This window comes from Xiphophorus hellerii, chromosome 14 (assembly GCF_003331165.1).
Source record: "Xiphophorus hellerii strain 12219 chromosome 14, Xiphophorus_hellerii-4.1, whole genome shotgun sequence".
NCBI lineage: Eukaryota > Metazoa > Chordata > Actinopteri > Cyprinodontiformes > Poeciliidae > Xiphophorus > Xiphophorus hellerii.
Genome location: NC_045685.1, coordinates 14,795,184 through 14,821,418, shown reverse-complemented (window position 1 = coordinate 14,821,418; position 26,235 = coordinate 14,795,184). Strand labels below are relative to the sequence as shown.

At 37.6% G+C, this 26,235-nt stretch overlaps 1 protein-coding gene across 5 annotated transcripts in view; it reads left to right on the top strand.

Moving 5' to 3' along the window:
- Positions 1–26,235, top strand: part of elavl2 (ELAV like neuron-specific RNA binding protein 2) — a 44,339-nt gene that overhangs the window by 6,108 nt on the left and 11,996 nt on the right. For 2 of the 5 annotated variants that reach the window (XM_032583451.1, XM_032583449.1), the window contains exons 2-3: positions 14,822–14,912; positions 18,263–18,503. In XM_032583451.1, the coding sequence (XP_032439342.1) occupies positions 14,841–14,912; positions 18,263–18,503 (313 nt within the window). In that variant the 5' untranslated portion in view covers positions 14,822–14,840. Of the gene's footprint in view, positions 1–14,821; positions 14,913–18,259; positions 18,504–26,235 lie in introns of all 5 variants that reach the window. The other 3 variants (XM_032583450.1, XM_032583448.1, XM_032583452.1) reach the window with 2 other exon arrangements.

The following is a 26,235-nucleotide window of genomic DNA, read 5'->3' as shown; positions in this document are numbered from 1 at the left end:
ATCTGTGCTTCTCTGTTTTCAGCACATAAAGAGCTACAAAAAACAACCTACTTGAATAGTTTGTGTCTATGGTTGATTTACATGAAATGGCAAGTTTTAAGATCAGTTAAGTACATTCTGTGTTGATTACCTTGTAGATAGAAAGAGATAAGACAACACATTGGCTACCAAGCAAATGTAATTAAAGTTGCAGACATAAAATTATTAAATTCATGCTGCTTGAAAATAAAATGTAATCTACATGAAAATACAAATGGATGTTTATGGGCAGTACAAATAATGTGACTCTAATTTAAAGCTCTTTGCTCCAGCAGCCAAACACCATCAATGCTTTAATTTCCTTGTCACAGAATTTAGGCCTTTTTGTTAATGTACGATTGTAAAGTGCAGCATTTGCCTCTGTACACTTAGTGTGTCTGTAAGGAAGTTACATCTGTGGTTTCAACAGATATTTTGAACTGTTACTTGTGGGCTTTTAGTTTTCAAGGACGGGTTGTGCATGTCAGTGTATGCACTCTGGAAGGTTATTTTGCTCTGCATCTTGTCACGCATACTTGGTCAACTTAATTCTCTGAGGAGCAAGTAGCTGGGATTCGTACCTCCTCACTTTGAGTGCTCTGTGTCACATCGGTACATCTGATCTCAGTTATCTTCATGTTTAGCATAAAATTGTATAGGTAGTCTTATGTGAATTAGCTTTTTTGTTTAAAAAAAAGGCTTATTTTTACTTCTCTGCCTTGTATTAATCTGGAAATAAAGCACCTTTTTGGCAAATATTTCATCTTGTTTTCTGATGTGATGCAGAATCTTTACTTTTGTACAGCTATGTTTTCACGGACTCTGGCACCAGGTGTAAAATTTTTACTGTACGCAGTTTTCACTTTTTAGGTGAAAAAGCTTTGTAAATCCTGGCTGTGGAATAAATCTGAGAACCTGTGAAACATTGATAATCTGGATTATAACTACTTTTAACTGATTGTTTTATCTGAAGGGGGAGGCACATCAGGACTGCTTTAAGGTTATACATCAGGGGTCTCAAACTCGTGGCCCGCGGGCCAACTGCAGCCCTCGGGACGATAGTTTGTGGCCCCCGCCTTAATATGAAAGTTTAATCTTAGTGCAGCCCGCGAGTTTGATATAATTGGCACTTTTCAGTGTTGTGTGCGGAGCTGAACGAACTTACCAATCACGGTGGAGTATATTGCTCTCGGGGGCGGGACATCGGCCGGGCCTATTTGCATTTTCTATTTGTCATTATTTGCATGCGGTACATGCGCAATTTCCGCGGCCGCTCCCGCTTCACGTGCTTCAGCATCCAGTCTAGACCCGGAAGTTGCTGATCAGTGTAACGTAATTAAGGTTAGGCGCTGTAACGCTTGGGTTGTGTTTAAGGGAGCAGAGGAGGCGGCAGATTCGTCAGGACGGTCAAAAACTCACAACCACACTGGTACTGGGAATTCCACAGTGTTGTCCTTTAATAAACACTCTCTTCACCAACCTTACAAAGCCCGGTTGAACGACTGCTATATTATCAGACATGAAAATTGAGCAGCGTCCAAACAACCCGTAACATTACTAAAAAGTTAGGGAGCTAACATGTCCGTCTAGCACGTTTCTCCCACGTTCTCTACAGAGAAGCCGTGGCGCATACTTCTGACATGATTAGCAATACTAGAGTATCTTAAAGAGCCACTACACAATTACGGCTGTTACAGCGCCTGACTACGGCCAAATATGGTAATAGGCAATCAGAAAGGTTCGGCTGAGGAGACCGTGTGTGTGAATGCGGCCCAGCCTCACCCAGACTCTACCTCCAGCGGCCCCCGGGTAAATTGAGTTTGAGACCCCTGTTCTACATTAAATAACTCCTTTAACACAGATTGGATATCATGCTGAAGTCTGCTGAAACTGAACAACTTGGTTATGGATTTTAGCCAAATGCACTTTCTTATTTATGCCAGGAAGTGGCATAGTCTACCAAAAGAAACTTGGTTTAGTAGAATAAAATCAGTTATACCGTAAAATGCATCTCTTTTGGCGTTGCCCTTATAATGGTGACATTGTGGGTCTCTTTAATCTCAAATTAATCTTGATACTGAAAACTTTTTTTTTTTTACCTTAAATGGTTGTAGAATACGACCATAGAAGAACTAGCAACTTGGTGTAGAAGACGAGCTACCCGAGGTGGAATATTGTGGTATTTGGGTTTATGTTTCTTTCAGGACCGTCGGCACTCCTGAGACTCTCCTGGTTTGAAAAGGCTCGCTGGTCAAACATATGTTCCAAGGCGGGAAATAATGGAGGCTTTTTTTTTTTTTTTTTGACATCTTTGGTGTGCATTATCCTTAAAGTGAAAATATTAGTTATTAGTTTCACAAGATGTTAAAATGTTTTTTCCCCTCATCAATATATGCATGTTTTATCATTTTGGGAGTATAGTATTATGTGAACATCTTGCTGTTTCAGAGGTAAGATGACTTTCCTTGGAATATTTATGAACACACATTGTGGTTTTCTTTAGATTAACACCATGCCCGTCAAAGTTTGACAGTTGCATGTCACACTCCAAAAGAGTTGAGTAGGCTGTAATGTTTATCAGTGTATTTTCCTGAAATCACCCATGACTTTGCAAAAATCTTTCCCTCCTCCCCCCCCTCTTCCAGCATAGATGCAGTGGGATCTGAACTAGTCTCTAATTAAACATGTTACATTTGAATGCCTCCTAAAATGTTCCACTCATTGGGGTGAAAATGTGGAGGTGGAAAAGAATGAGTATAACTAAAGAACCTTATAGTTTTTCTCTAACCTAGTTTCTGATGTAAACTATAAGGTCTCTGTGGAACAAGATGCTCTGCACTCGGATGCCTGCATTAAGACGATGCTGTAGGTTGGCTCCACACAGTGAAAGCCTTGACTGAGTTTTTTTTTTTTTTTTTTGCTTTTTTTTTTTTTGGAAAGGGGCGTCTTGCCAAGCTTGCTGTTCCAAGGGTTTATCTAATGAAATATTGCTGCTTTGTGGCAGTATCTCAATTGGAACAATAGCCTGTGTTTGTGCTTAGAATAAAAGGAAAACCATAATGAAGACTGAAGTTAACAATATGTTCTTGTTGCCTGATTAACCAGATACATGAACACGAAAGAAGCTCCTTGAGTAAATAACTTAGAATAGTAAATCTTTTTCTAAAAAACATTTTCATCTGTCCTTCATTGTTTAATATGGGATAGAGAAGTTGAAGACTTAAACTTTGCTTTTAAATCCCCAGCCAAGGAATCTTAATTATATACCCAACACCAAGATTGAAGAATATTGAGTAAATATTTACTTGCAGTGCTATTGTTGAAAATTGCATTAGACATTTTCACTTTTCTGTTATTACGCGACATCTGTCCCACTCTGATCTTTAACATCCCATGCATGCATCATAGGTGCGTATCAAGGGCACTTGGATGTCTAACTGGTCAAAAATGTTACCCATATCAGCAGCAGGGTGATATAGGTAATGTGCAAGTCATGCAAGAGTCATGGCTCTTGCAAGAGCCATGCAAGAGTTCATGGCTCTTGAAATGGAATATCCTACCAAAAATTGCATCCAAGTAGTTGTTTTGCAATTGCTGCATTGCACACAATGATACTGCAATTTGATATATTGTGCAGATTTATTATAGCTTATAATAAGTGCAAAACCAAGATTTGTTACATTTTGTTGTGTAGAGTGATTTTAACAATTTATGTGTGAGGTGTGTGCAAATGGTTAACTCTTTATTTTGACATTGGAAAAATATTATTTGACTTGTTTGGCATTTTCAAATGTGCAAGAATGTTCTAGTTTTCTGTTGTCCCTCAACTGATGCATACATCAGTCCCTTACAATGCAGAACCAATGTGCTACGGGACCTAGTTCTTAAAGTTTCATAGACATTTCAGAAAGAGGAGATGACTGGCAAAGCATTCTCCTGACTGGTAAAAGCTGATGCTTTGTTAGTGCAACACATTTGGCAGTATACACAGCCATTCTACCTGGAAAAGCAGGAGATGGCTATGAAATGGTGGTGAGATTACAAACACCTGTGCCAACAGCAGCAATGGTGTTTGGCAATCAACAAGGTTGGAGTCTAAGATAAAAAACACATGGTGGTGTCTGCACCACTGTCCAACACAACTCTGCAACCTCTTGAAATTTAAATAGCTACATTTTAATCTATTTTTTTCATACAAGAAATGGTAAAACTCTGAAACACTTATTACAATGTTAATGTTCTGAAAATGTTGCTAAATATGTAGAAAGTAATTGGAGAACACAAGCTTAATTAAAGCAGGAATATTTAGCTGCATTTAAACTAAATTGCTTTATAAGGCCAATCCAAAAATGATAGATTTTGACTGAATTCAAAAGATGAAAATGTACATGGTTTACTTCACTTTGTCTAGCAGAGGAAGGGGCAGCTACTATGGAGAAATTTAAAGGTGCCTAAACTCATGGGATATATAAATAAAGAAATGATACCAATTCCCTCTGTTCATAGCCAAAACGGGAAGAGATTTAGGTTGGGTGCCAGAACTTTCTTGCACAACAGCTTAAAACTAATATCTTTCCTCTCTTAAGTGATTGTTATTCCACATCTCTCTAACATCTCTGACCTAGAAGGAATTCCTTCTGACTGTAGAATTCCTTCCTGACTTCTACAGTCCTGGCCAAAAGTATTGAGAATGACACAAATATTATATTTTCACATGATCTTCTGCCCTCTGCTTTTCATGTGTGTATGTCAGATGTTGTCATCACATACAGAAATACAATTGCAATCATATTATGAGTAACTGAAGCTTTTAATGACAGAATGAGTTAATGCAGCAAGTCAATATTTGCAGTGTTGACCCCTCTTCTTCAGGACCTCTGCAATTCTTCCTGGCATGCTCTCAATCAATTTCTGGACAAAATCCTGACTGATAGCAGTCCATTCTTGCACAATCAATGCTTGCATTTTGTCAGAATTCCTAGGTTTTCGTTTGTCCACCCGTCTCTTGATGATTGACCACAAGTTTTCAATGGGATTAAGGTCAGGGGAGTTTCCAGGCCATGGACCCAAAATCTCTGTTTTGTTCCCTGAGCCAGTTAGATATCACCTTTGCTTTATGGCAAGGTGCTCCATCATGCTGGAAAAGGCATTGTTCATCACCAAACTGCTCTTGGACGGTTGGGAGAAGTTGCTCTCGGAGGACATTCTGGTACCATTCTTTATTCATGGCTGTGTTTTTAGGCAAGACTGCGAGAGAGCCGACTCCCTTGGCTGAGAAGCAACCCCACACATGAATGGTTTCAGGATGCTTTACAGTTGGCATGAGACAAGACTGGTGGTAGCTCTCACCTCGTCTTCTCCGAACAAGCTGTTTTCCAGATGTCCCAATCGGAAAGGGGATTCATCAGAGAAAATGACTTTACCCCAGTCCTCCGCAGTCCACTCCCTGTACCTTTTGCAGAATATCAGTCTGTCCCTGATGTTTTTCCTGGAGAGAAGTGGCTTCTTTGCTACCCTCCTTGAGACCAGGCCTTGCTCCAAGAGTCTCCGCCTCACAGTGCGTGCAGATGCACTCACACCTGCCTGCTGCCATTCCTGAGCAAGCTCTGCACTGCTAGTAGCCCGATCCCGCAGCTGAAGCACTTTTAAGAGACGGTCCTGGCGCTTGCTGATCTTTCTTGGGCGCCCTGGAGCCTTTTTGGCAACAATGGAACCTCTCTCCTTGAAGTTCTTGATGATGCGATAGATTGTTGACTGAGGTGCAATCTTTCTAGCTGCGATTCTCTTTCCTGTTAGGCCATTTTTGTGCAGTGCAATGATGACTGCATGTGTTTCTTTCGAGATAACCATGGTTCACAGAAGAGAAACAATGATGCCAAGCACCAGCCTCTTTTTAAAGTGTCCAGTGGTGTCATTCTTACGTAATCATGACAGATTGATCTCCAGCCCTGTCCTCATTACCACCCACACCTGTGTTAATGGAGCAATCACTGAAACGATGTTAGCTGGTCCTTTTAAGGCAGGGCTGCAATGAAGTTGAAATGTGTTTTGGGGGATAAAGTTCATTTTCTAGGCAAATATTGACTTTACAATTAATTGCTGTTACGCTGATCACTCTTTATAACATTCTGGAGTATATGCAAATTGCCGTTATAAAAACTGAAGCAGTAGACTTTGTAAATATTAACATTTGAATCATTCTCAAAACATTTGGCCATGACTGTAGGTCAGATTGACCCAGTACATTTGACACAGTACATTTCTTTTAGGTTAAAACATATCTTAGTGCGAACCAACCAAACAACATAATCTTTATCTATTAATATAATTATATTCCTCTACACTACTTAAAGTTGAAAGGAGTGGATTAGACTAGTGAAATATTATTTTACAAGTTATGTGCCAAGCAGTAAACAATCCAGAGCACAGTATTCAACTTTAATACTGTTAATGGAATTGGCATTGCACTTCTGGGCAAAAGGTTTTTTGTGGGTTCCTGTAAAAAGTCAAGCATCCAAAATAACAACCAATAAGTGCCATTGAGCCTAATCTACTTTGTATCATTTATTATAAAACTCAGTTGAAATTTTGAGACAAAGGGCTACAGTAATTGGGTTCACAATATTGAGGTAGAAATTTTAAGCTTTAGCCTGATGTCCAACTTGGGCCTTGCATAATGTGGGTAAGTTCTTGGCTAGATTGTAATCTTTCACTATACCTTATTACAGCTCTTAGTGCTACAGCTGTGAGAATGGAGTGTTGAGTACCAGTAATTCAGAAATGAAACTAAACTTGGAGACAATAGTTAAAGACAGAACATTGTTCTACTATCCAACTTCAACATTAACTTTTTGTAATTAATCTCTTTAATCAAATTTGTTGGAGTTATATTGTGGGTAAATTGTGGTAATATCTGAGATTAGCAGTGGATAATGTGGTAAATGTATTCCTCTTCCTACAGAAAAATTAATCGCACTGAATAATGGATGGCCTCCATGTTATCAGGCTAAATGATTCTCTGTGTTTTTCCGAGGTTCATCTTCTCCATAAGTAAATCTTGTGTAGTTGAAGCCATTAGGGTTAAAGCGGTCTGCATTATTACTCTTTCTGTTTGTGCTGTAAACAGAAAGTTGTTCTCTGGGTTCTGACCTTGCTTTAAGGACATGCGTGTAAATCATGACTCATTCTGTTGTGCAATGCATTGTCGGTTGTGCAGTCTATGAAGCCTACATTCAGAACTCTGAATACTACAGTGTGGACATCAGATTTTTCTGTAAATTGGCATGATTCTTTATAATGATAATCTTTGTCTGCAATTGCCAACATTTCCAGCTTTCTCTATATCAAATAAGCATTCATACTTCTGCACCTTCACCCAGATACAGTCATGCTGTCATTAACAGTCGGTGAAGTCACCAGAAAGTTTGCAGGTTGAGATGCTGAGTTAAAATACTTATGAAGAATAGTAAAAGACCTCAACAACAGACAATGTTTGGTCGATGATACTAATGCATATAAATTGCACTGACTGTTATTGCTTTGTCCCTTTTCTTCTCTTTGAAGGTGATTTGGGAGCCCGATGAGCTCATATTAACCTATCTGAGTTATCTGTCTCTGCTTCAAGAAACTCTTTGTAAACTATAGATACTTTAGATTAGGGCTGAAATGATTTCTTGAATGAGTTGAGTACCTCAATTATTAAAATTTCTTGAGGAAAATTTACCTTTCTCAAAGCTTCATTCATTTATATTTTATTATTTCGCACACCGTGTTCCGGCCAGGACATTATTTGCATTGCACAGAGCTCTAACTTCCTCCTCTGAGTTGTTGACGAATGCTAAGTGTTAGCGACATAACGTCCAATTTTCAAGTTCGGCCATGGGTATTTTATTGATTGATAATAATGCCCGGGTTTTCATCGTTTTTGGGGGACCAATAAGCATCCTTAAAATGACTGGCGCAATGCCTGGCGTACGGCAGCCTTTCTCCTCTGGGAGCTGCTGATTCAAAGCGAACAACGGAAAGAGTGCTGCGGGAATATTTATACTGGTGACCGGATAGACTGAACACGGCGGGCGGCTGAGTAGTTAATGCTTACAGTGCATGTGTAACTTTACGGATGAATCACACAATAAATTTCATATCATCCCAGTCTCAACAAATGAGTGGCGGAGCGCATCGTGGCGGTACATGGCTGGTAAATGAGTTTCCGAAGGTGCAGTAAATATTACGTATTGCTCCCCCCGTTCTTACTTTTCTCCCATGGTACCCTGGGAGTTCTGGATTGAAGTTCAGCAAATATATTCTGTAATATGTATTATCTATTGATTTTTATCACGTGTATCACAATCAGAGGTCGCGTTAACCGAATTTTGCAGCTGCACAACCAATGCGGGCTCCACCACTGCAAAGAATTAAACTTAACTCATCCTGCGGTTTCAATAAAAGGAGCCTTCTTTGTTCACATTACCCTCCTGTGCCCAGAAGGAGAACATTTGTCCGTTTCGGGGAAGTGAAACCACGCAAAAAGATAATCATAAAAGCGCACGCCTGCACCGCGCACAGGGTAAAAAACTCGCAGAGTTCAATTGATTGGTTTGGATCAGACGGATCCAACTGACTGATGAAGTAGCGCAAATTTCTCTGCAGATGCGACCAGGAGGAATTTGAGAGGCACTGTTCGTTCAGACACCAGTGGGTGATTTTTGTCAATACAGAGGAAATCTGCTTTATGTGTGATGGGATCTGGTTTCGGTTAAACTAGGTGAATATTAACTAAACCGCATAAAAATGCGGCTAAATAGCCAATAATATGATTATAATTTGATGGGTAAAAATAGCACATGACCGATTTTTTTTTTAAATTTATTTTTTATTTTATTTTTTTAATACTGTCGGTCAAGATGACTGAGAACAAGAGTCTAGCGCGACCTCTGATCACAATATATATTATTGATTTATTGTCTAGCTCTAAGTCTAATTTAACTTAGTCTGAAATCAATCAAATTTGAAAGTATCACCATATCAGATCTTCAGAGATTAGGTGTTCTCTGAAAACAGATTAAATTTTTTTTGCTCTTGCATATTTTTAAATTGGCTTCATAAACTAGCTTTTAAATGGTATAAAATTGTTTTATAATAAGAATGTAAAATTAAGAATCAATAATTTATTAGTAAAATGTACATAATTACACTTGTGTTAAAACACTAAAGAACGATTCTGATTTAATCGACTGCCGCATCTTGGACGTGGCATCTTGGACAGCTAAAATGTTTAAAGCAATTAAACATTTAGTTGAATGTTTTGGTCTTGGAATGGTTTGGTTTGTTTGCCATTCATGCATCTGACTCGGCAGACCTATATTGCTCTTTAAAACAGTTTTCAGTCTGCTGGCTGCATTTGGTGCTCGGACTAAAAGCTCCTAGAGGGACATAGCAGTCAGGGTTTCACCCATTCTATTGTAAGACCGGCGGGCCACCAGGCTTTCCTTATTCCCCCGCAACCCTCAGGCTAAGCATTAATTGTTATAGGGTTTTTTTGTTTTATACACTAGTAACAGCAAAGACAGACCAGAGAGTATTTCTCATTGCAACCACTGTCCACATGCTGACAACTTTGGTGAAAAAAGTGACGGGTCACAGATAAAGGATCACTTTAAATGGAATGAAACAACTATAAAGCATTTAAGATTTTATAGTATATTTTATAGCTATTCTCTTGTAATGATGATACCTTGTGTGCCTCAGATTTATATCCACTTATTTGAAGGAATTGTGGTGACCTTTAACATTTTTCATATTTTGCACTGTACTTCAAACATGGTAGATAAAGGTTTTACATATGCTCAAGACAATCCTCTCTGCTTGGATGCGGTGAAATATAGAGACCTGTTGAGGATCACTGTACCATGGAAGATGATTTAAATCCTACAATGACTCAGCTCAAATCTGTTACCTAAAGATAAACACAACCAAAGCACACTTTGGTCATAACATTGTGACATCAGCACAATCATTTCAGTTTTTTTAATGGCAAATGAGACAGATTTGTCACATTATACAGCGCTGCGGTTTTCAAGATTTTTTTTTTTATAAAGCAATCCGTTTGCAAGACTAGAGGGAAACCGGTTCAAACGTTCCACATTACTACATTTTAACTGGAAACCTGCTGATGTCATTATAAAGCATGAGCAGCATTTTTATTCAAAGATTCATAGTCAATGAAGTATGTTGTAGGTGTGAATAGTAGACATTTTGGTTTGTCTGAATACAGAACTAATCTGAGATTGCCTACCTGCAGAAATTGCCATCTACATGTTTCATGTTTCAAAGAAACATGTAAATGGAAATTTCTGCTGTTGGTAGCAAATAAATTAGATGACACAAATTGAAATGATTGCTTCAACTCAATAAATGGCTTAAAAGCTGATGTGCAAAATACCCAGTACCACAAATGGTTGTAATTGGTGAATTATTTTCATATCTTTTGATGGAAACTTGGGGAACTACTCTCAATGAGATGTAAGGATGTTGTATATTCCATGGTACAGATTTAAATTTCCATGCTGAGAAGGGGAAAAAATGTTTTAGGTTTATTATTATTATTTTGGCTTCCACACAATCAGACTGTAATCTGAGCTGTTTGCCAGATTTCTGATTTAATTCCTAAGAAACCTGAAGGCTGTTGGCTCTGTGTGAAGGTTTGCCACTCTGAGGAAGTATACCAATGATCCAATTGAAAAGAACACCATTTTTATTTTCAGTATTTACTGTAGAACTAACAAATGCTTTTTCCTTTGGTCCTTTTATAACAGAATTCAGTTTTTATGTTGAAAATGCTTGCTTGTTAGTGTACCTTTATTGTATTTGCGTAATGCAAGGTCCTGGTGCTGCAAGATATGTAAAACATACTTAAATAATATTTTAAGTTGCTGAAACGGATACCGTTGCTGAAAGTTCAGATAGTGATTCACCACATTTCTTGACTGCCTTCTTGATGATCTACCAAGATTTGAGCTTTTCTGCTCTGCCACTCAGAAGTTTGTCCAACCTGCTGAAAATATTTGCATACATACTCTGCATGTATGGCTTTTGGAACGTATCCCACCAAATATTTCCAATCAATGTTTTGTATTGCAATATTGCATGCAATGGCATTGTGGTGTCTCTTACAAGTTGAGACACTTATTTCCTTACTATATGAAAGACTGTAAATGAATAATAAAAAAAAAATCCTGGAAAGTGGCATTCCCACGGTTTATGGCCTGATTTTGTAAATGTGTGATGAAGACCCTCACCACTTATCACACCCCTAAAATTACTGCCTTGATAACACATGTTTGCAAATGCCCACAAATTTCACTAAAATGTTAAGGTCCCTCTGTATTAAGATAAGTATAGATGTACATGAGGAAATGTTTTCCGCTTTATGCCTCCCACACTCGAGGCTTCACACTTTGAGCTGAGCTTTAATATTTAACATTTTGAATCTAGAGCAATGGGTACGTCTGTTTGAATGATATTTCATATAACAGCTAAGAGCTTTGTTGTAAATGCTAAGAACAAGCATTAAAATGGTATAATCCTAAATGCCAGTCACCTAAAAATATATTTCCCCAGGAATTCATTATGAAGCCATGTTTTTAATCTGCAAATTTCAGTAAATTTTATCTTTTTCTGATGACATTCCATGGAAAACTTTCAATGTAGAGCCATGTTCAGATTTTTTTTTTGTTGGTATTTTTAAAGATGAAGCAAATGTGGGTTGGTATGTGAAGACTTATTGAGTAATAAAAATGTTTTTCATTCTCTTAGCGCGGTCAGTCACCCTTGTGTACACACTGCTCAATATGCTAATAGCAGTGAAACAACTTACAATTAAAGGAAAACTGTATCTGCCATCAATGGTGGACATTCTTACTAGACTGCATATTCATGGTATTCTCTGTTGTGGGAAAGGAGCTGTAGCAAAGCAGAGAGCAGTGGAGGAGAATGAGCAGTGTGTACACGAGGATGATTGACATCACTAAGACCTCTTGCCTCTGATTGTTTTCTTACAGTTGTGTATTTCTGTAGATAACACTAAGATCACAAGGAGTAGACTTTATTTTTTCACTTTTATCTATAATGTTGTACTGCTATGACATAGTGACAGATATAAAAAATATTAAAAAATTTATAAGTTACATAGTGCAGCTCTAACACAAAATTAGTTGGAATTTAAGCTGCAGGATCTAAACTAATTGTAAGCAAACATATTAGTTTAGATGTTAGTATCCAAACAGAAGTGTTGAAATAAAAACAAACTTATCTGTCTTTTTTTTTTTTTTTTTACACTTTTCAGAGTATCTTTTAAGACGTATTGATTAGGATTGTTGGTTTTTGCCTGTTCACTTGGCAAAAGCTGTTTTCTGTGCTTGAGTAAAGAAAATCAATTGGTGTTTGAGTTATGACAGGCTGACATTTTCATCACTTCAACCTCCAAGCTGAAAGCACTGGAACTTTGAGAACAACAACTTTAAAGCAACTACTATAAAAGTGTTAAATTTCTCTCTGCTCAATGTGCACAAAACATCCCACTGAATGTATTTTACTTTTAAATTGCCATGAATCTCTTTATGAAGTCGATTTTGCACACATGTTGCTGCTTTGTCTTTCTTCAAGAAGTAATCTGTTTCTGACATTTTGATACATTTAATTTCTGGCCTCTTAATTTATACAGAGATCTCTGCAAATTACTTCCCCTGAGATGAAGTTGTGCTTGTTTGTAGCTGGATGCTGTTCAGTCACAGGCAGAAATGTTCTAAAGGTACTTTGAAGACGAAGTTCACTAATGTAGCATAAAACTGTCTTGACTCCAAAACGGATCTTATTTTACTCAGTTTTAGAAGTTTATTTTTATGGCCCCTTATTGATTAATTGGGGCTTTCTGTAGTAAATGTGGTGGGGGGGATTCTACATCCACATATTGCATGGTAGTTAAATTACAATTGTATTATTTTGATGCTCACAAAGGTTATTTCATGGCTGATTTGCTGGTATTCTGACGTTTATGACTTTTTGACAAATCACTGAAATGATGTTACATTGGCACATGAGTTTACTGTACAAGAGCTTTGAGTACACCTACTATTTTGCAGTATTGCACAAAATTTAAAATTCAAATGTATGTCCTTGCAGGGTTTCCCCCAGAAAACCTAAGTGCAGTGGCAGGAGAGGGCAGTCCACCAGTTAGAAAATGTGAAAAATTGGCAGGAGACTTGAAACTAGTACTAGGTACAGTAGTTGCGTGGTATTACGTGGAAGATGTTATTGACAACTATTAAATACCCACTATTTAAGGCAAACACAAAATTGCTGATAAAATAAATACCAATTAAGTAATCAGATCGTGAATCTTGCAAGAAGTGATGTAATGGCAGTCACATTTAAAAGTGAAAGAGATGTAACCTATTATTAACAAAGAGTAAGTGTATTTATATGCTTAACTAAATATGAGGTACAAAATTCAAGTGTTTGAAATTTTCTTGTGATTTTCTAAATCTTTCTGTCCGGTCAGGTTCTGGTTTGCTGGTTGTGATTGGTCCTTTATGCGAGCGAACGGCAGTATTTGGATGAGAGACTTATCTGACTGGTAGTGTGGTTTGTGTACATTAGCTTTATGTAGATGAAGGCGTAGCAAAGTACATGCCTGACCACTTATTAGACAAACATGGCAGAAATATAATGCCACACATTCTTTCTTTACAAAGATGGATATGCTTGCATCAGTCTCACTGTTCACTCAACAGAAACCTCTCAGAGCATTTAGCCTTCATAGATGCGCTTTGAGGCTTGTGTTGAGCGTGAGCTGAGCAAGCGTTTAGCCTGTTATACTTGCTGTGTACATGGGTACAGTACTCTGAAAAGGCAGTAGTCATAGAGAAATCATATAAATGCTGCTAGAGGTGAACCTGCTCTGCAAGAGCACCGTAAGTAAAGCCTGGCAGTCCGGCAAGCTTATAATACACTGGGGGAAACCTTTAGTTGCTTTTATTTAAAACAGAAAAGCAACCGTTATTCCTACTGCTGATAATATATAAGATTATTTATTACATCACATTTTCTGATGCATAAACTTAAGGCGGACTAAAAGATTGCCAAGCTTATTGGTTTCCATTAAAGCAGCTTTTTGTACATTTTTGTCATTAAGCTGTTTGAGTTAAATAAGAACTAAGAGGTTATTCAAGTTATCTACATCAGTAGAGCATTCAGTCATCTGTAATACATGTTCTTAGCTATCAAACCATAAATTTAAAATGGCATTATCTTAATTAGTGATGGGAACTCTGGTTTCTGCACGACTTTTTTACCAGTGGTTATTCAGTTGTGTTCTGAATGTCTGCAAATTAGAAATATATATTGCTAAAATGTGCAGATGTTGGAAATGTTTGTCAAATCACTATTGGATTAGTGTTTTTATTTTATTTATTTTATTATTATTTTATTATTTAATTATTTTATTTATTTTTATTTGTTTCAGTGTGGTTTTTGTAGAAAGCTGATCACTTGCCTTTTGTCCATGCTGTTGAGATCAGATGTTTCTTAGCTAAAAGCTTTTGACATCTTAAGGCAGGTCTTGCATAACTTCTGACTAACTTAAACATATTGGGTTTTTTTCTTATTGAAGTGACTGTGCATGGACTGCCTGTAATAAAAATGGTCTTCTCAATCAACCTCCCTACAATAATCATCTGTTTTTTTGTGTGTTTTTTTTTACCCTTGTTTCTCTAACGTGACGTACTTTTTGTGTCCACATTTTCAGACGACAACTCCAAACTAACATGGCAGTCAGACTGTGCGATGTGGCTTCTCTGCTTAGAAGTGGTTCGTGGGCGCCTGAGCCTTGGACTGGGGTCTGTGGCCATTTTTCACATCTTGAAATCATTTGGCCAGAAGGTCATTTTTGCTCTCTGCTCAGGCCATACCAATGATATTGGCATTGTTGTATTCTGATGTTCAAACTAAGGTATTTCTGCTTAAATTTGGGGGAAAATTGCTCACTGTTGGGGTTGAAACTTCCTTAATGGTCAATGTTTTGAATTGGTATGGTCTCAACTAGGCCTGTCATGATAGCAAATTTTGCTCAACGATTAATTGTCTCAAAAATTATTGCGATAAACGATAATATTGTTTGAAGACCTTTTTCCACTGATTTAATGGAAATGACGTAATAATGCATGCGATTTCCTGCCAAAGATAGATACACTTTGTTTTCAAAAGAACACTAAACACTTGAGCTAATAAACAAAATAAACAAAACAACCAAAAACAAAAATAAAATGGATTCTCAGTCTTCATTAACAAAAAACTGACTTGAATAAAAAAAACTAAACAACATAAAGCCAAAGTGGAAATAAATACTGCATTCAACCAAAAGATTATGACGTCTGTATATTATGTTGCCCTTCAGTAATAATTAGATTTAAATAGAGAAGATGGGCACATCGACTACCTGATGCAATCGTTCACACTTAGGCCTGTCGCGATAAACGGTAAATCAATTAATCGTACGATAAATTAAAACTATCGACGTCATTTTAATTATCGGCATTATCGTCTCTTCCGGCCTTATTCTCTTTCTGTTGATGACACCGAATGAAAAAAGGCTCAACTCCAGTGCTCTCCACTGACCCTCCCTTCCTCATTTTACTTAGTGTAATGCCCAGCGCACACGAGCTGTCGGCCGATTGTCGGCCCATTTTCAAAACCTGACAGATCACACATTACCCGACAGAAATCCTAGGTATAACGGTTTGATCGGGTTCGTTCCTGCCCTGTGGTGTCCAACAATGGGCACAAAATAATGGCTACAAGTTCAGTTAACTAATTTTAAAACCAGGCATTAATCAATGCTTTACTACAATCTACCTGCAATGCATGTGGCTAGTGTCAGTCCTGACCGAATGGAAATCATTATAACCTATTTATGTCACGTTGACGAAGAACAGCTGAAAAGTTACCGGGTTTATCAACTGCGGTAGCAGTTTCGCTCCAACTCCTCCTCTTGTCATTTCTATATTTTTTACATGTTGAATAAACATTAATGTTGTTTCCACATATCATCTCCAATGTCCGCTGGACTTCGGGTTGCGCTGTATCAGCTGTTTGGGATTCCCCTCTGTAATTTCCCCTCAGAAAGCGCGGAGGAGAATCCGCGCTTTCTGATTGTCTACCCGTTACATTCAACAGGCTGCGTTAAGCTCCCAGTCGGGGAAAAAAACCCTGATTTAGAAAGGAGCGGCAACGACGATCTACCATAACACACCACACAATCTTAGAAAGACCAACGTTCTAAGATTGTTGTAAGGGGAAAAATAGCAGCAAAAAATCATGTAGTGTGAACTATTGCATCAGGTAGTCGATGTGCCCATCTTCTCTATTTAAATGTAATTATTACTGAAGGGCAACATAATATACAGACTTCATAATCTGCACTCTTTTGGTTGAATGCAGTATTTATTTCCACTTTGGCTTTATGTTGTTTAGGGGTTTTTTTCCAAGTGAGTTTTTTGTTAATGGAGACTGAGAATCCATTTTATTTTTGTTTTTGGTTGTTTTGTTTATTTTGTTTATCAGTTCCAGTGTTTAGTGTTCTTTTGAAAATAAAGTGTATCTATCTTTGGCAGGAGATCGCATGCATTATTACGTCATTTCCATTAAATCAGTGTAAAAAAGTCTTCAAACAATATTATCGTTTATCACAATAATTTTTGAGACAATTAATCGTTGAGCAAAATTTGCTATCGTGACAGGCCTATTCACACTACACGATGTTTTGCTGCTATTTTTCCCCTTACGACAATCTTAAAACGTTGGTCTTTCTAAGATTGTGTGGTGTGTTATGGTAGATCGTCGTTGCCGCTCTGATCCAAATCAGGGGTTTTCCCGACCTACAGAGTTAACGTTGCCTGTTGAATGTGACAGGTAGCCAATCAGAAAGCGTGGATTCTCCTCCTGGCTTTCTGAGGGGAAATTACAGAGGGGAATCCCAAACAGCTGATACAGCAACCCGAAGTCCAGGGGACATTGGAGATGATATGTGGAAACAACCTTAAGGTTTATTCAACATGCAAAGAATACAGAAATGACAAGGGGAGGAGTTGGAGCGAAATTGCTACCGCAGTTGATAAACCCGGTAACTTTTCAGCTGTTCTTCGTTAACGCGACGTAAATAGGTTATAATGATTTTCATTCGGTCAGGACTTTACGCTGACACTAGCCACATGCATTGCAGGTAGATTGTAGTAAAGCATTGATTAATGCCTGGTTTTAAAATTAGTTCACTGGACTTGTAGCCATTATTTTGTGCCCATTGTTGGACACCACACTTTCTGTCGGCTAATGTGTGGTCTGTCAGGTTTTGAAAATGGGCCGACAATCGGCGGACAGCTGTAAGATGGTGCAGGATAAGATAGTGTGCGCTGGGCTTTACACTAAGGAAATGAGGAAGGGGGGGTCAGTGGAGAGCACCCGGAGTTGAGCCTTTTTTCATTCGGTGTCATTAACAGAAAGAGAAAAAGGCCGGAAGAGACGATGATGCCGATAATTAAAATGACGTCGATAGTTTTAATTTATCGTACGATTAATTGATTTATCGTTTATCGCGACAGGCCTAGTCTCAACCTTTATCCCACTCTTTTCAAATTATATTTGTATGTTTGATGTCTAAAGAGAAATAGCTTTTTTTTGGCGTGTCTATGCAGATCAACTGTCTGCATATGGTGAATTTGTTAATAAAGGATGACTCTTCATACATAAACATGTTGCTGCCTGTCTCGCTGATCACGCAAGGGCTTTTTGTCTGCTAGTAGTAATTCAATGCTGCCTATATTTATTTAATTGTGCTGAATAGTGATTTTATTTTTGTTATAACATTTAATATTTATAAGAGTCATAAGGGCCTTAAAGTTTTTTTTTGTTTTTTTTTTAACTAGTAACAAAAATTCTGTTATGAAATTGTCAAGATCCTTTTTTTTAAAACTATGCAATTGTTCTGTAGTGAATGTCCCACCTTCTTTTAAAATGCACGAAAGTCATTCTGACATGTAAATTTGGTCAATGCCAATCAGCCAATACTTGTTTTACTTCATCAAATCATTATTTTGACGTGTGAAGAGCTTCCTTTCTTAACTGCTGTTTTATTCTTTTATTACCAATATCAATCAAAGTATTATTTACATAATTTTCCTTCTCTCTTTAGCAGGTAATTGCGACCATGGAAACACAGCTGTCCAATGGGCCAACGTGCAACAACACGAGCAATGGTCCCTCAACAATCTCAAACAACTGCTCCTCACCAGTAGAGTCGGGGAGCATAGAGGACAGTAAAACTAACTTGATAGTCAACTATCTGCCTCAGAACATGACCCAGGAGGAGCTGAAGAGTTTGTTTGGAAGTATTGGAGAAATCGAATCCTGCAAACTGGTTCGAGACAAAATAACAGGTAATGTCTGTTTTCTAGTGCTGGCTTGTTTTATTTATTTTTGCTGGGGAGCTTTACTGTATGTTTTTATACATTTGGGACATTTAAAGAGGACCAATTATGCAAAATTCACATTTTGCACGTTTTGTACTTCTATTCAGATCTCTGTATTAAAACGGCTAAAGCACTAAAAAAAAAATCTCTCGATTAAGTCTCAATTGATTGCCACTGTGCCATTGCCTAGCAACTCCAGCTGAGACCAGCCACTCACCTTGCAACCTAAGCGGAGCTTGAGCACGTTTGGTCAGCCGGTTTTACTACTGTATGTATTGCAGAATGGCTGCTGGAAAAGACAAGTGTTTAGTAGTGGACTTTTCATGCAGAAACTGCTGCTCCATTCTTGTTAGTTGTGAAGAAGGCTTATCTACTTCTGTTTTTGGTTCTGATTCAGGGTCAAAGATGTACAGTTGTATAAAAGGACATCGGTTTGCAGCCGTTTAAGTGTGTAAATGTTGAGTTGGGTGGTGTGGCCAGCAGCTTATTTGGATTTAAAGTGACTAGAGATCCCAAAACAGCATGTTTTGAAAAGAGCTCAAAATAAGCAGAACTAACCTATTTTGTTGTGGACTGAACTGGAAACTGAACTCTTATTATCCATTAATGATTTTGTGCAAGAATTGTAATGAGCATGTTTTGTACAGCGCATAAACTTATCCTAACCTGTTCAAGGAAGCATAATGGGTCCCCTTTAATCTTACTGGATCTTATATTTTGCTTACAGTAGGAATAATTCTACTCAACGAGATGAGAGATTATCTTTATTTTGACCTCAATAATAGAAATGTACATCAAATTAATAAGGAAGATGTGTGTCCAGCTGGAACTTGCTTTTTGGAAACATGTTTTTCTTGTTTCATATGGGCTGCAGATGTTGTTTGCAGGGCTGTATGAGGGTTGCTGCTGTCCTTAAGACTGGTTACTGATGTGTCGTCTTAGCAAAAATTGTTTTTTTTTGTACAATGCAAAGCTGATTGTAAATACAATAAGTGTGTTAATTTTTTTAAAAAGTGAAATAGAGTTTCCAAGTGTGTAGTAATTAATTTACTGTTTAAAAGGGGAAAAAAAGCAGCATCCATTTATTCTGCTTTTGAAATATTGATCAGTTTAAGCTTACATTTTCATACGTATTTTTCATACATGGAGTGAAAACAACTAATTGTGTTCATTATAGAGCTGAAGTTTTGTCCATCTGGCTGCTTGTGCAGAGCCAGAAGTTTGTGCTCAAGAGGATCTGACCAAAAAAATATTCTAAATGGCCAAATGTCTCTTAAGGTTCACTAGTCGTCTTTCCTTTTTTAAAATTTTTTTATACATATATATATATACTGTATATTTTTTGTACCCCACCAGGGGGTCTTTTTGTGGGCTCTAGTGTCCCTTATTTTTTGAAAGTAGGCTGACAGGAAAGTGGGAAAGACAGGGGGGAAGACATCCGGCAAATGTCACCGGGTCCGGGAGTCGAACCTGCGACGGGCGCGTCGAGGACTCAAGGCCTCCAAACATGGGTCGCACTATCCCCTACGCCACCACGGCACGCCCACTAGTTGTCTTTTCTTGTGGTAAATAATCACCTAGATTGTTGGAGTACCTGAAATAATTTATGCCTGGAATGTCTTGTGCTTTTCAAAATGTTTTTTGGTAGATATGTTGATGCCTTTCGTCTTTTCTGTACTTTATTTCTTTTTGTACATTTAACTTGACTTGACTTCTGTAAACTTAAATTACACTTTCATTTGTAAGTTGCTTACATATGGACAAGGCTACTTACCTTGTCCAAGTAGCTTGGATGTTAACTTTGAGCTAGATTTACACTGGCATCAAAGCAATTTATTTTCACCTTAGGAAACACTTGACTTGTTGGATTTATATTTTAAATTTAAAAGGTATAAAAAGGTGGTATCATGCAAAACAAACAATCCTTAATGGTCTTTGCTGGATCTTTGCTGCTAGGCCACCCTCAAAGATTTTGGTGCAGGAATTTCTGTTGCTGTTAAATGCAAGTTGAATGTGTTGTAATTTTGAATTTATGGTCAGTCTCTAACCAACACTATATGTTTACCAACACATACCATTTTTAAAAAATTCCCTTTTTTACTTCAAGACTTGAATTGACTTGGGAATAATTAGCAGCTTCATTTTATTCAAAGCCTCAAAGTGAAATTTCTCTGGATTGGTGCTCTGATTTTAGCTCTGCTTAAAAACCCTCTATCCCCTCCAGACTGTTGCTTTTGTCTCTCCCTTGGCCCTGTGGCGACGGCTTTAAGCCAGCTTACATCTGTGTACGTGTGCTACATCAGATGTTTAGTAATCACCAGAGATGTGTGCTTCCTCTTTTCTTTAAATGTTCATGCTTTGGCTGCTGCTGCAGAAACGGCTCAGTCATTTTGTAAAATTTTTTCTTCTACTGTGAGTAACGGTAACATTTTACTCAAATCTGGGTGTTTGAAAGATTGTCTTAGCAAGTCTCCTCTTTACTTTAGCAACAGCTAAACTTGGTAAATGGTTTGTTTTAATGCCTCTTAGTTATAAAAAGATGCTATGGGTGTTTATTTCCCGAAACGAATCGGTTCAGTAAAGGCTTAACGTGTACATTACAACATGCCCTGCAGGTTTAAGTGAAAGTGTCATTTTACTTGCTCATTTGAAAGGCTTTATTCATTTCTGTTGGGTATATTGAATCCAGCCTTGCAAGGTGAAATTAAGTTCATGAACTTGATAACGGAAATTAAATGAAGTATGAATGGGATGCTTAAAGCAACTTGATACATTATTAGTTTCCTCTTTAGTGTCTGAGGTAACCTTTTAATTGTAACATAATTTGAATGTCTATTTTTTTTTTCATTCTTGATGAGAACCCAAAACATTGGTTTATATTTTATTTTGTGTGAAGTTGTGCTAAAATTGCAGAAAATCTAAGTTAAAGCTCTTATGGATTAAGTGTCCATTTTGTTCCAATACTTCGACAGCATCACAAACCTACTGTGGAAAAGCAGTTCAGTGTTAGTTACTCCTGCTTCAATAGACACTTGTAAATATTATGTGCTTACAGTTTTTATGTAATTGGAGGTAGGTTTATGCAGGTCAATATCACAAAGAAAAATACTGGGAAGAAGAAACGGCTCAACCAATTGAAGCCCGTCAGGAAGAAAAAAGTTCCATACAACTGCATTTGTACTGGAACGAACTAGTAATAAATCGGAATGCAAGATTACCAAGTGGCCTTGAAAACCTTACATTTTGATTTTTTTTTTCCCTGTTGTGTAATACAAGTTGCCTGCTTTAGTTTCTGGACTTTATTCCTCATTAGTTTCTAGAGCATAAAATGGGAATTTATGAAAATAGAGCATTTTGTAAATCAAATTTTCACATCCCTTCAGTTGGCTGTATTTGGGATGGAGCCTCTGACAAAACCCTGAGATAATAATCATTCCCTCATTGGCTTCTATATAAACTCTGTTCTGCTAGTTCTTGCTAAAGCATCAAATTGCCTCTAATTTAAAATTTTCATAATATAAATAAAATCAGAATATCTCAACCCCTCTAGAGTATTTTCCAAAATCTGCACTTTGTGTAATGTACTCTAGTCCTAATTTGAGAAAGATAATTTAGAGATTTTGAATTGGATCGTCTAAGTTGGTCCAGGTGCCAAATAAGGAGCAATCCTGTGACTCAGTCAGCTCGTCAATGCGTTTTAAAACTGTAGAAACAAATATCAGGCTGAAACTGGTACAAATTTTAAAATGGGAATTTTGTAGCAACTCTGAAAATAATTGATTATTTTACATTTGTGTAACATAAAACAAACTGAAGATATATTATGTCTTAACGGATAATACGATAGAAGAGTTTTTGTTGAAGTAGCAGCAGTTATGAGTTTGTCCTCTCTGGAGGGTTTTGAGTTTGTTGCTGATAGAAGCTGCTTTTTTGTTTCAGCCTCCATTCTTGCATGGGGTTATTTCTAGTTTATTAGGATGTTACAACTTTCCCTAATTTCAATTTGGTCTCTCAAGGTATTTCATAGTGATGTACCATTTTCATCACACCTTGCTGATTACATTTAGTAAGTTGATCTAATAAGGCAAGTAGGTAGTTGAAGGGTTTGGGAAAGCTGGTGTTTTATATTATAGAAAGGCAAATATTTGTGTGTAAATCAGCTTGCACTGCTCTTTGTGTAAGAAGAATGTAGTACCAGGAGCAAGATGTAGACGAACAGACTATGACATGCTGCCGTGAAACAGAGGATTTAAGTTTTCCAATTGCATTCATGCCCATAAATCGTATTCTAGGGATGTCACTTCCTCCCTTTAGTTTAATTTTTCTCTCTTGTTGATTGAGTAGACTGACCGTATCCAAACAGCATCAAGGTTTGCTGGCAGGCAGACCAGAGTTTCCATGTTTGGTTTTCAACAGTTTCATTCTGGAATCAAGCTGCTCACGGTGGCAGCATGTTGGAATTGCTGTTTTCGTAGTTCTGATTTGTTTGACGTTTGACAGTTATTGCCGCTTGTTCTGAATGTTCAATTGGAAGGATTTATTTTTTTAATTTCAGACTAGGGCTAGGCTATGTGGGTTAAAAATTAGATGTATGTTTTTTAAATCCAAAATTTAATTTACTTTTTCTTTCTCCTCCCTTCTCTTTTCCTTCTGTGGATACAATTGAAGAGACAATTTTATGAGTCAGGAGCATATCCCTTCACTCGGAATATCTGTGCTGCTTTCAACCTATATTGCCAGACAACGATTGAAAGAGGAGTGCTTGCCGGGGTGCTGTGGTGGCGCAGGGGTTGAGCACAACCCATGTGTGGGGGGACTTTGGTCCTCGACACAGGTGTCGCGGGTTCGATTCTGGGCCGGGCGACCTTTGCTGCATGTCTTCCCCCTTCTCTCATTACCCACTTTCCAGTCAATTCACTATTAAATAAAGGCCATTAGAGCCAATAAAACCTTAAAAAGGAAAAGAAAGAGGAGTGCTTGCCAACAACTGGCATCGTCCAGGACATGTTACTGACCTGGGTGATGTCTCTACTGCCCTGAAATTGAGCTGTTGGCACATCATGACTGTAATGAGATTGTCATTCAGCAACAGTCTTCAGTCAGGCCTCTTCAAATTTCCTGCTAGACTCCCTGCTACCAGAGATCTGTCTTGCTCACAGATACTTGGATGATATGAGTTACAACAATTAAGTTCTCTTTGAGATAAGTATTTTGTAATTGACTTTAGATTAGACTTCACGCATAAAGTGGAGTGCACTATCTGAGGAAGCAAACTCTGGTCCAGCTTAAATAGAGCAAATAATCTGTTATGAAAACCCTTAAAGATGTAAAGAAGGTGACTGGGAACATATCCCAGTGGTGTACCTGCAGTAGACGGAGGTTTTTTCCCTACTAGTGACATTGTGGTCACTAGTAGATGACCACAATGTTGGTTGCTGTGATGATGTGTCCTGTGATCCTTGGTTATATTTTATAATAAGAAGTGTTTAGTAATCCATTATCGAGGAGGAAGCATTTTTGTTTTTATCTATGCCCTTAGTTCAGGTTTGTAATTAGGGTAATGACTGTTAAAGCAAACGTCCATATTTCTTTGTAGCTGGCTCGGTGATCTGCTGCTTGACGAAGGCTGTAGTTAAAGTATCTTGAGTATAGTTGAACTTTTTGTGCATTGATTATCCACTTGATGTGCATTTGTAGACTTAGCTCATCAGCACAGTAACAATAAAAAAAGTAACTGTAAATATTGTTTCAGTTACATCAACTTATTTGTTATCATAGGTATATCATTTTTAATTATTTTTTTTTCCACAGAGGTGTAGCAATATTTATATTTTGACTTCTAAGAAGAGATTAAAAGCATTTGTTTTACACTCAACGTAAAACTTTCAGGCTTCTCTTGCTGTTTATGAAGTCTTTCTTGAAATTGTTTATTTTCACTATTTTAACAGAGCTGGTTTGTTAATCTACTGTAAAGACTGCAGTATAATTTTATGTTTTGTTTTTAAGTACATGATTTGGATTTTTAAAACTATTCATTTATCTTTTTTTGTGGGAAGTTATTGAATATCTCCAAACAACGGCTCTCCACGTTGGAAGGTTCATTCTGCGTTGAATGGATTTAGGGTTAAACATTTTGCCTGGCAGAAAGAATGGTTGCGTTTTTTTCAGGAGAAACTTTTATAATAGAAAAACTCACAAAGGGTAAAAGTTCTCAGCCTGGTAGAATGGGAACATCTGGTGAGATTGGAAAATCCCAGGGAGGTTCAACAATCAAATTTTAATAATCCTTATCTTCTAAACCAGGAATCCAAGATTTTTTGTTTTGTTTTTTGAAAACTGATGCCAATGGGCAACGCTGAGTTGATCACAAAATATGCTCCCACTCAGTTTGACTTGCCCAAAACCATGCAGTTAGTGCACTACGAACCTGTGGAAGCTGTCTCATATGTATTTGGCTCTGGAAAGGACTTTCACTGCCAGATGCATCTCCAAATGTCTTGTTGTTGATACAATTTGGGAGAAGTAGGTGGGCGAGGAGGTCTATTGTTTCTGTGTCAGACTGTGCACAGCACCCTGGTGTGCATTTTCTCCTTTTTTCCCCTCCTGCGGTAGCAAACTTAACAAAGGACCCAGGAGGGAGTCTGTCAGTTGCAGAGTAATCAAATGTCAGCTTAAGGTCCAGACCCATTAAGGAATCTTGGCTCGAGAAATGTTACATGCTGAAAGCTTAAAAGAAAAAAGTTCACATGAAAACATAGATGTCTTAGGAGTTAACTGTCTGTGGAGTTATTTCACGGTATAGCAGAATGGATGAGTGAGCAGGTATAAACCAGACTCTGGGATTGAAAGTACAATACATCTGTGTGGCGTTAACCAGTGACTCAAGTTTTGTTTCCACTTTGCTTGTGGTGTCGGTTTGAGTGCAGTTTTTACCTGCTGCTTTTAGCACAGAGATTACAGCCACTGACATTTTCCCCTTCGATATTTAAGAAGTCTATCCCTTAGTTCTTAGCATGCAGAGTTTCTTTTTCTTAAAAAAAGAAACTGGAGAACCTCAGTGCTGTTGGAATAATTTCAGATTTAAGGTTGCACAGTAGCCCATCAGTGTGTGCAATATTCATAGTGCAACGGATTGTTTGGAGTTCAATAATTGTTTGTTAATGTATTCAAAGATTAATGAACTTGCATTCTCACGGCAGCAGGAACAAGTGACATTGCCCAAAATGCGAAAGGTTACAGAGTGATGGACACACAGATGAGAAATGAAGGAAAGAAGAAATCCCATGGTTATTTCAATATTTGTAAATGGTGTCGCCATTGCAAGATTTTTTTAAAATATTGGACAGCTCTAGTTCGTGCATAATCATCTCAAACTGCACTGATTTATTGTGCAGTTTGAGATGAGCTGAATAAATGAAAATATTTCTTTGTCATGGATTGTAACTTGAAACCTTTTGGTTGTAGAACATATTTGAGATTCCTACCAAGTTTTCAAGCAGATAATTTAAAAATGGACTTCTGACCTGAATAACTGTATAATCTGACAAAGATAAGACTGTTCTCTGCAACTTGCCTCAGTCTGTTGGTTTCCATAAAATGGCATTGGATCTTTTTCCACAATTGCATTCCCCCATGGTTTATAAGTCATTGTATCCACATTATGTTGAAATGTCAGTCTTTGTAATGGCTTTCTTTTTTC